Genomic DNA, 14,333 nt, shown 5'->3' with positions numbered 1-14,333 from the left:
CTCCAGGACTGGAGCTTGCCACCCCTGATATAGAGGCTTTCCCTTGCTCGATGTATTTCATTACTCCAAATGTTTATGGTGCACCACCTGTTGGAACGACACAGACACAGCAAACAAACAGCCCGACAAGTAGCCTTTTATTAAGGTGGGTAGCACCTTACTCTCTGGTAATGGTTTATGGCATCCTAGTGCACTTTGATTCTGTGCCAACATATAGCGCTTTGCTGTCCTGTGACTTTTTGATAATATAGTCATGTGTAAAAGTAAGTACACCTCACGGAAACTGTTGACTTTTTCAATAAAATGGAGCGGGTAAACATTCAGTCTTCATGCAAACAGTGCCTACAGGTAAAGGTGACCTATTGAAGAAATGACACATCAAATGTCAAAAATCATTCTCATAATTTAAATGAACAAAAATGCAGATTTGCAACATGGAAGACATAAATCCACCCTCCATTAAATCAGACTCAGGTGCCAGTGATGAGAACCTCCTTAGAGAGTCTGCAGGTGGACCCGACGGTTTTATTTAAAGCACAGGTATGGAGGGTCTTTACTATAGACGTGTGTGGTGTCATCGCGCCAAGTTCAAAAGAGCCCACGACGGCCCTCTGAATGAAGGCTGTGGATGCCTTGGAATCTGGCAAGTGGTTAGGAAAGAACATCAAAAATTTGGGAAATCAGCCATTCGCCTGTAAGGAAAACCTACAATCTACAAATGATGTCGATTTGAAACAACTCCTAATTTGTCCAGGAGTGGCAACCCCAGCAAACCGAGCCTAAGAGATGACCGCTTGATATTAAAAGAAATCTCAGAGAAACCCAAACATTTGATTGTAGGATTTGCAGATAACTTTTGCCAACAGTTGGTGTCAAAGGGCATGCATCTCTAATTAGAAAGATATGGCACAAATCTGACTGGCATACGAGGTGTACCAGGAAAAAGACTTTGCTGCCCCTGCAGAACATCAGAGCGAGACGACACCTTGTCATTGAACATCCAGTGTGAAGGGAAGGCCTTCTGGAACATATGAATCAAAGATGGAGTTGACTGGCCACAGTAACAGCATTTCAGGAGAAGACCCTCATGTCAACAGCGAAACATGGTGGCAAGAATGTTCTGGTTTGGCGTTGCTTTGGGCAGCTTGCAGTCTTCGAGTCAGCTATGAAAGTGTGCTGGAGGAGAATGCGAGGCCATCTGTCCTAAAGCTGAAGCAGAGCTGGGCCTTTCAATATGATAATAACCTGATGTGTGCTAGCAAACCCACAAAAGAATGTCTCAAAAAGACGAAATGAAGGGTTATGGACTGGCCAGCTAGTCAAAGCCCTGCTTTAAATCTCATTAAAATGTAGAAGCAGGCAGGAAACCCAAGAAAAACCACAAACTTCTTACAACTGAAGGAATTGTGAGTGGAGGAGTGGGCGCCAAGTGAGTATCAGGGACTGCCGGGCAGTTATGCTAATCGGAAATGAGAAATTATTTCTGCTAAAGGGGGCAATATCAGCTTCAAGGGTGGACTTACTTTTTCACCTGTAGACCATCACAGCTATTGAGATTTTTCTTAAATAAATGGCAGAGACGCCCCAGTCTCCTTGTGTTGTTGCTCAGGTATATCAGCTTTATCTGCCAGCACTGTGTGCATGAAGACCTAATGTTTGTCAATTTCCAAGGGGTGTACTTACTTTTTCACATGACTGTATAATTGTTAAAGAATCAGATATGTAAATGCTAAAAAAATTCATTCAGTTATGTAACAGCTGATAAAGGGTGAGCTTCTGTTATTTTTTGATAGCTTTCATTATCTTGTATCTCTTTTGTAAAATGTGTTTAATCTGCAAATCTGTGATTGTGGCACAAGCCTCACGGCACTGGCACTGTACAGACATGTGGCTCACCACTGGGCACTTGTATATCAGCTTAGATATTTTATTTTTTTATATATTTTGAGATTTCCTATGATAGTTTGACACTTATGTGGATCACCTGGTGACAGAAATCTGTGACCAAAACATTAAAGGCTTTACAAAAGGTATGCTGGCATCAATCAGATTAACCCAACCAATGGCAGCATCATGGGCTTCAATTAGAAGGGGGCATTCCTCTGTATCTGCATGCCAGGTTTGTGAATTTCACCTGAAACTCAAGTGAAAAAATAGGATGAGATTTTATCTGAGAAAACCACCAAGAAAGGACACCTGAATGAAGAGACCCCTAACTGTCCACATTTGATATACCAGAGCCTCCTGTGATGGCACATACTGGTATCTCTGTGCATTTCCACCGAGTGACTCTTATTAACTGTCATTGTTGTTTATTGCTGCTGCTGTTATCAGCTTTTCTGTTTTTATCAAAGGCACTTCATAAACTTCACCCAGGTGCTACATGACCATTTCTCTGCATGGCTGATCAGGGCTTCCCCCAAGCAGTTGAGGCAGATCACTTACAAGAATTAAACTCAACTGCCAAAGCGTGTTACCCACTAGCACATCGCCATTTGGAGAGCTTCCCATGTGTAGTGCCCTGCACTTGCTAATTTGACACTGACAACCTACAAATGCTTAAATTAATACACAGTGCCCCTAGCTACAGATGGCACAACGGCCTTAAACTTAAATGGACCATTTGGTGTCTGCCAAAGGGTTCCATTAGAATTTAAAGCAGGTGGTGACACCCACCGCAGCTGGCAGGGTCGGGTGACATCCACAGTGGTCTCAGTTTACACCTCTCTTCCCTGTATGACCCTAAACGTGTGGACTGGTTGAGGTTTGTTACTAAAGTCATTTCAAATCTTTGCCATCATAAGGCTTGACATTTGTGGGTGGATTTGTTTACAAGGGTGAATGTGCCAGTATAACGTAAGCCACGCCTCCTTCGCTTTTTGCCCCACCCTATTATTGCCGGTACCGTCTGTTCTGTAGTCTAAAGTGACTTTTTTCGGGTTCTCTTTTAGTCCTCGGCAAACTGCTAACCCGCCTGCGGCTCCCCGCCTCGTGACTCCAGTCTAAGCCGCCGTGGCGCTACGTGTTTCCGCCGCTGGGGCGGGACGCGGCTTCCTGGGGAGCAGCAAGCGTCTACAAACGCAAACCCCGCTTGGGAGAAATGGAGGCTGCACCCGACGAGTTATCCGACACCAGTGGTAAGCACCGCTCGACGAGTGAGAAGCACTCGAGTGTCAGAGCAGCCCGCGTACAAAGCTTCCTCATTCAGCGTCTCTCGTTACAGATGCCTGCGACTCCGGCAGGCTGGCGGCCCGGCTGCAGGCCCAGCTGGTGGATGTGTTACGGGAAGTGGAGGACATGCGGGCTGCGGCGCTGGCGTCTGAAAGCACCAAAGAGCAGGCCGTCGAGGACATGTGTCGGCGCTGCCGAGAGCAGCTGGACAGTTTGCGGTCCGCCATCACAGGTGAGGCTCCATACGGGAGGCCCTGGGCGGGGGTACCCCGAGAGGAAGTGGGCATCGTAGTGATTCGTATGGCAGATGGGGCATGCGCAGTGGAAGCGACTGCGGGACGTTGAACTTAGGACCGCCCATGTACTCGAGATGGGCGGGGTTGATAGCCATCCAGCCAATCATCGCCCAACCCGCCTAATCTCCCCGAGGTGTGCAGGCGGAGACGTCTCACGGTCAGAGTTACAGATCCTTGAGTAGCACCGGGGAGACGGTGGGGGGTTCAGACCGGACAAATTATCGTGACGTTTTGGAAATCGAGATTTGTTACATTATTGAAGACATTAAGTACAGTTAGATTTCTTTATATATATTTTGACGACTCGGCAAATAAGCCACATATCCTGGGAAATCTTCCAAATGTCCGCTGACATTTTATTTGTTTTTCCGCGGTGTATAAGATGTCCTACCGCCACCCGTTGTCTGGGTGACGGGGACACCTCCAAAATAATGAAAACAGGTCGCCTTCGTCATCTGTGCCTCTCGCTTGTCCTTTAAAAATTCGCTCCGTCTTCGCCCTGATGCTGTCTTCCTAACTACTACAGTGCCTCTCCACGCCAGCCACACGCCACTCCTTTTCTCTGTTAATTAATCCGGACTCCTGGCTCTCTAAAGACGTGTCCCGAGCCCTCACAAAGAACTTTCCCCAAGACTACACCCCAACCCTGTTTACCACTATGGAGTAAGATCGATGTCAAAAATAACTCGTAATAATGTAAGTCAAATTTACACTTCACACATGTCAGTTACGCTTGAACGTCTAAATATTACGAGTACAATTCTCAAGAGTGAACAAACTGTCACGCAGAATTCTCTATCGAAGAAGAAACACTCGATTTTTGCTACTGCGCATGTGCCACGAGGTGGAACGATGGAGTTCACATATGCGGTTAATGCTTTGGTCGTCGGTTCAGTTGCCGCCTTTTCACGGCATTGTGACAAGACAGATGCCTTTGTTATATCTGAGGTGGATAAATGGTCAAATTGACAGGCAAAGGTGGCACATTCCCATATCTAATGAGTGGAATTAGATGTTTAAAGGGCACTGCAGAGGGTTAGATGGCATTGGGCTACACTAGTTTTGAGAAACGTATGATGCCTTTGTTAAATTGCGGTTGAACTTTGGGTACATGGGTCCAGTGGACTGGGAAATTTGTCATATTCCCATGAATCAAATAAACAGATTTCAGTGTGATATTCGACTGGCATTATACATGGTTATTACCCACTTTCAGAGAAAAGTGAATAGCTTTGCAGTTGTAGTAGAGTTGAGATTTGTGGTTACAGGGGTCAGGCTGACTGGAAAACTTGGCAATAAAGGAAATTAACTGTGATGTTTAATGGGCACTGTAACAGGTTAAATGGTGTTTTGAAGAAATGCAGATGATTTTGTGAAGTTGCAGTTGAGTTTTGCACAGACTGATGTGAGTATGCGGCTCAAATTGACTGGCAAATTTGTCACATTCCCATTTTTAATGACTAGGATTAACTTTGATGTTTAACAGGCACTGTAGAGGGTTGGGCAGCATTTTGGCACCCTGTTTTCATAGCTTTGTGACAAGATTTTCTTTTTTATATCACAGCTGAGATTTACCTGGCCCAGTGAGAGTTAATGGGTCATGTTGGCTGGCAAACTTGGCTTATCCAATGAATAGGTTTCACTCTGATGCTCAGTCGCCATTACAAAGGGTTAAGTGGCACTGGACCACGCTAATTTAAATAACTTTGTAACAAAACGGAGGTCTTTTTAAATTTTCTTGGCCCAACATGCTTACGTGGGCCATACTGACAGTCAAAGTTGGCACACTGTAATCTGATGAATGAGGTTTACTGCATGTGATATCTAATTGGCACAGACAAAAGAAAAGAAAGGAGGTTTAGGCTTCCTGGGATAGGCTCCAGCATCTGCTCAGGATAAAGTGGGTTCAGAAACTGGACTGATGCATAGATAAACACACAGATACATAAAAGTATTGTGAAATGTGGCACTAAATAAATAATAGCAACATGAAATGCAAGTATAAATAAATAAATGGCTCACTAAGTATGCCTTTTGTTGCTTATCCCTTTATGTCAGTCCGTCATTTTCAAACCTGCTTTCTCCTGAACAGGGTCGTGGGGGTCTGCCAGTGCCCATCCCAACAAGCCTAGGGCACCAGTCCATCGCGGGCAAATACACACACACAGACACAATTTAGGACCTAACCTGCATGGCTTTGGACACGGGGAGAACATGCAAACTCCTGTTTTTAATGTAATTATGTATTTATTGTTATATTTGACAGTTTTCCATTTATTATGCTTATTTATTCTTGTCCTAAATATTCCTCCATTATAAGGGCGTAACTCTCCGCACTCCTAAATCGGTGCTTCCACAGCAAAATCGGCAGCGTTAAAAAAAACAAAAAACACTTGAAAACAGCGTCGTCATGAGGGGCTGCTTTAGAAGTTCGTGTTGTGCAAAGACCCCGATCTTTCCATCTGTTTTGTATATATTCATATCCTCCAGGGGGAGGTGGTAATAATTCAGTGCCCCCCAACCCCAAATCTATGATTAAGTCTGCTGAAATCTGAAGAATGGGGGGCTTCTGCGACATCTCGCTCTCCTGTACACGTATAACAAAGATCTGGACGCTCGGCTAAGACGTTATGTAAAGTTTAAAACGCACCAACATTCTTTTGTTCGTTTCATGCTCTCACTTTTTATTGTTAATTGCATGTTGTCCTGATTTCATTCATTTCATTGTTCTCTTTTATTTTGTTTTTTGTGTTTTGCCCTTTGGAGTCGCCGTAAGGGAGCTCAGTATGAAGCACGATGGCTGTCAAAATAACTCCATCTTTCCACCTTTGTGGCACATGCATAGTAACAAAACTCAATGGTTTCTTCTTTGATAGAGAATTCCCTTTTTGGGTCCAAAGCCGTATTTCTGACGGTTTGTTCACGCTTGAGAATTGTACTCGTAATTTTCAGAAGCACATGCATTATTGACACATGTGAAATGTGAATTTGACTTAATTTATGAAGTTATTTTTGACGTATTCCACTCCCTGCAGCACATGCAGCAGTAAGACACGTCACAATATATATGTTATTACCCAATTTACTGTGCCGTGCTAAGTGGAAAATCTTAATCTTATATAAAACATTCACCATTTTATAGCACAAAAAAACTGCAAACGGCATCAAATTCAAATAAGAAGATAAACAGTACACACCAGAAGGACCTTATTAATATATCTGAGAGGGTTTAAACAGAACAAAAAGAGCTATAATAGTGATACTACACACGCAGAAGAAAAGCCAAACAAAAAATAACTTGGCCTTCAAAGGTGACTAACGGGGTCCGGGGGGCTTTGTTTTCCTGCTTTAGTGGGTTATAACAACAATAAATATAAATAAATGGAGTTTACACAGCACTTGGTACTCTAATGGTAGTGTAAAGTCAGCCTAGTCAGCCTGATTCAATCCCAGTGCACAGCCCAGTCAGCCTGATTCAATCCCAGTCACAGCCCAGTCAGCCTGATTCAATCCCAGTGCACAGCCCAGTCAGCCTGATTCAATCCCAGTCACAGCCCAGTCAGCCTGATTCAATCCCAGTGCACAGCCCAGTCAGCCTGATTCAATCCCAGTCACATCACAGGCAGCCTGATTCAATCCCAGTGCACAGCCCAGTCAGCCTGATTCAATCCCAGTTACAGCCCAGTCAGCCTGATTCAATCCCAGTTACAGCCCAGTCAGCCTGATTCAATCTCAGTGCACAGCCCAGTCAGCCTGATTCAATCCCAGTCACATCACAGTCAGCCTGATTCAATCCCAGTGCACAGCCCAGTCAGCCTGATTCAATCCCAGTGCACAGCCCACAATGTGCTTTCATACAGAGATGTGTGTGCTGAGCCATCGGGCGGCGTGCTGATGAGGTTTTTGTGGAAAGCGCTCCATAGATTGGATGTGGAATTAACCACAGCACAGTTAATGGCCTTGGTCTGCTACCTTTTGACAACTGGAAGGCTTAAGACATGTTTAATGGAAACCAGAACTTTCTACTATTTGATGACAATCAAGGACTGTGCCATGGGGGGCTTGTGGGGTCCTAGTAATGCCAAAGTCACCACATAGTAACCCATTTCCAAAATTAACCAGAGCTTGGTATAATATTATTATTAGGCTCCCATTGCTATGATGTTTTCTTAGCGTCTACTCCGTTGAGATATTGTCACTCCAGTGTGTAAATATTTTGTATGCACAACCAGCCTTAACTTCAAAGACTCGGCCCAGTTCGCTTCCAGTTTAGTTGTGTTGATCTGTTGTTTGTCAGATTATAGCAAATGTTTGACTTCAAAATTAAAGATTGTCCTTTGTCCTTTCTCAGCCATTCACCCCAGAACTGTTCCTGCTCCCCCATAGCCGTTTCTCTCAAAACCTTCCTAATGACAATTACTAAGCGCATCGGGACGTCAGAGATATGTAAGATGGGAAGCAGGGCCTAGGGGTGTGTAAAGGCAGCTGTGATGGGACAAAGTAAGATGAGGGAAGGCTTCATGTTGAAAGCTCCACTGGTCAAGCAGAGGGTACCAGGTCTGTGTACCTTGACTCCTTCTTCTACCCCACAGGGTCTTCTGCTGCCTTCACAGCCCAGACAAAATCTCTGAAAGCCCAGAAATGCCAGGGAGCGGACCCCGACACAGGGCAGGTAAGGAGAACTTGGTCTTTTTTAGTCCAGCATACTACTGATTTCAGAATACAACAAGTGACTCCTCAGGCCCACCCTGACCTTCCACTTGATTGTCTCCATGTAAAAGAGTTCTGTCTTTAGGACAGCAGATTGTAGGTGTACAGTATGTAGAAGTCAGGCACTGTCGTCTGTTACTCCCAGTCTGAACTGGAGTCAGGTAGGATGGTGCCCCATGACTGGTCACTGATGTCCTCTTTCACATTTTTATTGTTCTTGTGTCCTTCAGGCCTGTCACCCAACAGCCTCTCCCTCAAAAGACCAGTCACAAACCCTGGCAGATGGAGAAAGAGATCCATCGGAGATCTTTCAGGTGGATCTGGAGGGAGTTCAGACAGGCAGTGCAGAGCTCGCAGAGGAGTCCGAAGCAGCCGGACTGTTTGACTTGGAGCTGCAGGGCGGGGGCGACATGTTTGCCCGCAACTGTGATAGTGCCTCACTGGCTTCGTTCTCACTAAGTACACCTTCCATTAGGCGCCGTTTTGGGCCAGAGCAGGAAGACACAGCTTCGGTGATATCCTCTGGGACACTCGTTCCTGAAGCCATCTACATCCCGCCACCAGGGCACAGGGTCGTCCCAGAGAGTGAGTGGAATCACCTGCATGCCGAGGTAACGGGCTGCTGGCACTGATTCTGGGCAGTTGGGGGGATCGGAGTGGGACAGTTGCAACATCACACTGCCAGATAGTACCTCAGTTGTCTGGTGGTAGACAGACAATGAGAAAGACCTCCAGTCCCATCTGTGTTATTGTGTCATTAGGTCTCAAGTGTGAACTGGAGAAGCAGTGACCTTTGGCTCCCAGTCATGCCCTTTTATGTTACCGGACCCCAACTCATCTCAGTTTCATCTCCATTCCCTCTCAGGTGAAGCTCTTGCAGGCTTCACTAAGCCAGACCACTGTGGAACTGGACCGGGTTAAAGAAGAGAGGAGCAGCCTGGAAGAAGAGCTGGAGAGGAGCGCTGAGGAGTGGAGCAGGCAGGTATGTGTGGGCAGTGGACGTACCAGTAGGCGCCAATGGCATCTGGACAGGACAGCGAGTGGCTGCCATTGTCTTGAGTGCCAGTGTTACACTGCTTACTTCTCATTCCATGATGCTGTGCGGGTTTCTGAACAAAGTAAGGATGTAGCTGCAAATACTCGTCATGTCCAACAGGTGGTGCTGTTAGCATACCGAGTGTCCTCCAGAGTGTGAGGCTCACTACTCTACTGTGCACATCCTCTAAGGTGGAATATTTTAAATAAGTATATTGTGCAATGTGACGATAAATAAATATTGATAGGGTACTGTGTGAGCATAAGTAATGAAATGCCTCTTTTTATGTAGTTATTCATTATATTGCAATCTCTTTATTTCAGTGACACCACAGGCAGTGTGACATAAGCCTTGGTCACTTTTATTCATTAAAGATGAGAGGGTGGGCTCTAATGACTCCTGTTTTTGGATTGGTGCATCATCTTTGCTCGATTGATTATGCCTTATTCCTAACTAATACACAAATCACAAAATACTCCTCTAGTTTGGTGTAATGCCACTTCATGGAGAGCTACCGATTTACCAAGGAAATGTTGCTATCTGTTCAGGTGTTATAAATGAACTTTGAGAAATAATAAAGGTAGCTGCTGAAGGTTTGAAACAATGACTGGAGTGAGCGGCCCAATTGTGAACAATGGAATGAGATAAAGTATTTGTAAAAAAAGAAAAAAATGTCAGAGTGAGTTAGCTAGCTAGCTAGGGCTGCCAAAATTAGGCAGAGTGGGCATTGGTCATCTGCCATCAAGTGCCGCATTTCCAGTAGACACTCCCGACAGAGATTCTGGAGTTTGGAGCTTTTTGAATGAAGTAGTCACTTTGTGCTCACGTCCCACACCGAGGCTTGAGCTTTCATCTTTGTGTCACTCACGGGTGTGCGACTGGTGACTGTACATTGCGGCTCACCTCTTGATTGCTCTGAACTCCTGGCCCCACAAGTGGGTTTGTCAGAATTACTCGAGCAGTCACTGAGGCCTCGTATATCGATGGCTGAAAGTGACCGTTGTTGTCATGTTGCATGTGTGATTATTGAAATAACGAAGTAAACATTTTAAGAAATAAGCAGCAAAATGCATTCATTTCATACACATTTAATTATTTGTACTGTGTATCATTTAATGTCACAATGCACAATATAGTTCTTAATTTGTATCTGTATTTATTTAATATCATTCCCAGTTTTCCTCCATTGTCCCCTGGATGGAACAAAGCAAATGCATTTTTAAAACGCATTGAAAACCAACTTTTGTTGACCAAAGTGCTGCAGAAAAAGTTATAAAAAAACTCACAAAAAATGTCATACCTGTAATTATGCAAAGATGAACACATAAAACATAGTAGACAGCTGTAGGGGACTAAAGAAAAAGTTGTGTTTTGAGTGAAGATTTTGGAACAGTAATAGAAGGAGCTGATCTGGTATATAAGTTATAGTTTGTAGAGTCATTATTGTCACATGTACTGAGTGATAGACGTAAGCTGTGGCACAGGTGGTCACCTTTCATTTTATATTGTAATTGTGGATCAGCCAACAGAAACTGACTGGTAGATCTTAATGACGTAGAAGCAGAATATCGACCAACTAGATGAGCGGTATAAGAAGGGGCCAACCGTTTAGCGCTTTAACACTTCAACATGAATCAGACGGTCAGCAGCCAGTGACATGACATTCAAATGGAGTAATGTGTCTCCTCATCTAGCCGCTGCATTTCGCACTGACTGTAAGTAAGACAGACATGTCTGACTGATCTCTGCACGCTGACAATCATCGTCATCTAGTCTGGACAAAGTGCAAGTGTGGATGGGTCATGAAAAGAGAGAAGTGGCCTAAAGACTGCAATTGTTGTGAGCTGAAAAGAACTACAGTACTCTTAACAACCGAGGTCTGAATGAAGCATCACACCAAGGTGTTGGTCTTGTGTTCTCATATGTGGGGACACTTTGGGTTTTTGTTTTTTTTTTTGGACACACTCTCAGTACATTTGGTACATCCAAATAAAAGGACTCCTGATGTGTTGTCAGTTAGGTGGAGGATGTTATTAGCTATCTCCCATTTTATTTTGTCAAGACCATCACTGAGTGCCTTGAGGGACGCTCATGTCATTCAGAGTTAGTGGGAGATAAGCATAGGCCCTATAATGGAGCCTTGAGGGGCACCTCTTCTGGTATTGTCTCCTAAGAAGAACAAATCACTAATCTGAAGTGAAACGGCTCTGTGCTTAAGATATGAATAAAGCCAGCTGAGTGCTGGGCCCTTAAATTCTGCTCTATGCTCAAGACATTCAAGGAGGTGGTGATAATCAAACAGGAGACAACGGCGAGTAGAAGGACATTTGTCACCTTCAAGAGGACAGATTCTGTGCCGGCAGTGCTCTAAAACAAGATGCCATGTTTACTAACAGACGACAGAATCGAGGGAAAAGCCAACCTTTTGTACAATTCTAGAGATGGGTCCACAATTGTCAAAATATCAAGAGTTTGCTTTTTAAGCAGCTGCTGAGCCACTGCATGTTTAAGACATGCTGTAGCAGAGGCCGAGAATGTACAGGACACTGCACCTTGACAGCACGCCCTCCAGGTGGTGATGCTACACTTCAGCATTACTCAGAGGGTGCTGCACAATGCCAGCTTGTCATCTAGGTGGCGCCGTTCACCCTCTCTCTTTCTGCTTTACAGGTGGCACTGCTCACCAGCCAAGTTCAGAGCTCCGAGTCGGTGTTGCAGGACCTGCAGAAAACGTTCTGCCAATCGCAGAGTCAGGTGCAGGAGCAGCTGGTAAGTGTTTCTCTGGGACTGTGGCTTGTTGACCCCACTTAAGTGCCTGGTCATCCTCAGACCATCTGAAGATTGATGATCACATTTTCTGTAGACCTCCCTCATTGTTCAGGTGACCAATGCTCCCCTTTTAACTGCACTTATGTTACATTCCACAGTGAAATGGATCATGTTGGAAAAATCCAAGAGGTTCTGATGCTGTGAGGTGAACTATAAGCATTTAAAAAAAAAAAATGAGGAAAATCAAAATGAGTTCATTTCTTTATGCATGGTGTCAGTCTACCTTTAAATTCTAAAAATGGCATTCAACTTAAGGTGCCAACAGGAAGCAGATAGACCTGTAGTGCCTTTAGCTTGTAGAAATGGATCATCAATGGGTGCGTAACACCAGTAGAACTGGTCACCATCCATATGTTTGTCCTCCAGGCTGAGCTCTCCCAGTCCCACAGGAAGGTCTGTTACGAGCTGACACGGCTGTCCACCGAAAACCAACGTCTGCGGGGCACCATCCCTCCACACTCTGGGGCCCTTGGCTCTGTGCAGGTGAGACCTTACCCTTATCTTGGTGGTTTCTTCCTAAGAGACTCATAGTCACTCATAGTACACCTCCCTGCCCCACAGGAAATGCCTCACCTACAGGGACCTCCCAGCCACATGGAGGAGAGGTTACGCATTGAGATCATCAACCTGAGAGAGCAGTTGGAGACTCGCACAGAGATGAGTGGTGAGTGACTGTGGGGATTGACCTGTGGGGCTCCAGGGGTGTTTGGACAGAAGTGCCACTGTCCTGGTGCGCCATCTTTAAAGAAGAGAGCAGCTTAGAATTTCTAACATGTGTCTCTTTCTTCTTTACTGTCGTCTTTATCCTGACGGACATCAGAGGTGCTAGAAGGTGAGCCCTGATTGCCTGCTTCACTGTAGGTCTGCGTGTGTGTGTTTAATGCATATGTAAGGGAATGTGTATCCCTCACTTCTCCGCTTTTATCATTCATAGTTCAGCTGACTAGTCTCAAAACCGAAGTTGAACGCATCCAGAGCGAGAGGCTCCAGGTAGGTGTTATAGGGGACACTCCAGGCAGAGTCCAGGAGGGCCTTCTTGTCCCTTGCCAACCACCCATGCTTTCATTTGCAGCTGGAATCAGAGTTGGCACAGAGTCGCTGTGAGCTGTCTGACATGAAGGAGGTGTTGGCCCAGCTGCAGAGGCGCGCGCAGGAGGATGATACAGAGAAGGTAGGCCTCTGCCATCCTGCTGTTTGTCCAACAATTGGCGAACATGCAATTCTCACTTACTTTTCTATCCTTGTAGAAAGCCTTCAGGCAGCAGCTGGCAGAGGAACGGACCAAGAGCCTTCGGCTGCAGGCTGAGCTGGACACGAGCGAGGTGGTGCAGCGGGACTTTGTGCGGTTGTCCCAAATGCTGCAGGTAGGTCAGTCCATCCCATAATTTATGTACCTTCATGGGACCTGCCGTCAGTTGTGTGCCTCACATGTCTTACAATACTCTTTTTGTACAGGTCCGGCTAGAGCAAGTCCGCCAAGCCGAATCTTTGGATCAAATTAAGGAAATTCTGGACCAGACCCATCTGTCTGATATCAAAGATACCAAAGAAGACTGAGCCAATCGAGAGTGAGCGATCACGGGAAAAGGGTGGGCTTCAATGGTGAACTGCTCAGCTGGCCTGTTGAACTTCATCTCAGGTGATTTCTGATTCTAAACCCAGAATAAAGAATGACATGACTGTATCGGTACTCCAGTGTTGTGTCTCTGGAGGGAGGCTGGTCAGACTGGGAGGTCTACTGGGGTCTCTACTGATCGTGGTGTGTGGTGGCTATTGTTTGGACTTTGTTGTTGAGCCACAAGTCTGGCTTTGACAAACTGGGGGTGGCTGGTTTTGGGCTTTAGTGAGGTCCTCATTAAGGGGGGCTGTAATGTTAGGGGGTGGTCCTCACCTCCCTCTTCATATGGAGGCGCTGAGGTGTCCTTGTGAGAGTCATTTTGGGCTCTTGTTATTCCTTGTGGTGGAGACGCGTTCTGCACTGGATGGATGTCATGTCTCCTGCCCCCTTGTTCATGAGTTGCTATTTCACTGGAGCTGCTTTTCATGTGCGTATTTTATGAGTCAGGTTCTGACCAGTGAGCACAAGACGCACAAACACATGGCTGCCACGTGTGTGAGGATGTGCTGATCTTAATAGTGCTGTGTGGGGAGAGGGAACACGTTTGGGATATAAAGCGGCCTGGCAGTGTTGTATAGGAAATGCAGCTTCAGTGGCTGTGGACAGCTGGCCGTTGTGACCTGCACTGAATCCAAATTTGTTAACACGGGTAAAAGAACATTTGTATTAAGCT

The 14,333-nt window shown here is 45.5% G+C and overlaps 1 protein-coding gene across 2 annotated transcripts; it reads left to right on the top strand.

The window, feature by feature from the left end:
- Positions 1-2,889: 2,889 nt before the first annotated feature.
- rabep2 (rabaptin, RAB GTPase binding effector protein 2) lies at positions 2,890-13,726 on the top strand. Of its 2 annotated transcripts, none has more exons than XM_039764746.1 (13): positions 2,890-3,137; positions 3,209-3,403; positions 8,060-8,139; positions 8,408-8,788; positions 9,043-9,159; positions 11,884-11,982; positions 12,409-12,525; positions 12,604-12,706; positions 12,863-12,874; positions 12,977-13,032; positions 13,115-13,213; positions 13,290-13,406; positions 13,498-13,726. In XM_039764746.1, exons 1-13 carry the CDS (start codon positions 3,101-3,103, stop codon positions 13,597-13,599), a joined length of 1,515 nt encoding a protein of 504 aa, XP_039620680.1. In that variant the 5' UTR covers positions 2,890-3,100; the 3' UTR covers positions 13,600-13,726. The 2 variants fall into 2 exon arrangements, with proteins under 2 accessions (XP_039620680.1, XP_039620681.1); XM_039764747.1 differs by having other exon boundaries at positions 2,891-3,137; positions 3,224-3,403.
- Positions 13,727-14,333: the final 607 nt, after the last annotated feature.

Source organism: Polypterus senegalus, chromosome 10 (assembly GCF_016835505.1).
Source record: "Polypterus senegalus isolate Bchr_013 chromosome 10, ASM1683550v1, whole genome shotgun sequence".
NCBI classification, from domain to species: Eukaryota; Metazoa; Chordata; class Cladistia; order Polypteriformes; family Polypteridae; genus Polypterus; species Polypterus senegalus.
This window is presented reverse-complemented; position numbering and strand designations above follow the sequence as displayed.

Bases quoted from the DNA above. Each gene is read 5' to 3' on its own strand.
- rabep2 (XM_039764746.1), top strand. From the start codon at position 3,101: ATGGAGGCTGCACCCGACGAGTTATCCGACACCAGTG. The intron at 12,526-12,603 runs GTGAGACCTTAC...CCTGCCCCACAG, and splicing joins GGGCCCTTGGCTCTGTGCAG to GAAATGCCTCACCTACAGGG. The intron at 13,214-13,289 runs GTAGGCCTCTGC...CTATCCTTGTAG, and splicing joins AGGAGGATGATACAGAGAAG to AAAGCCTTCAGGCAGCAGCT.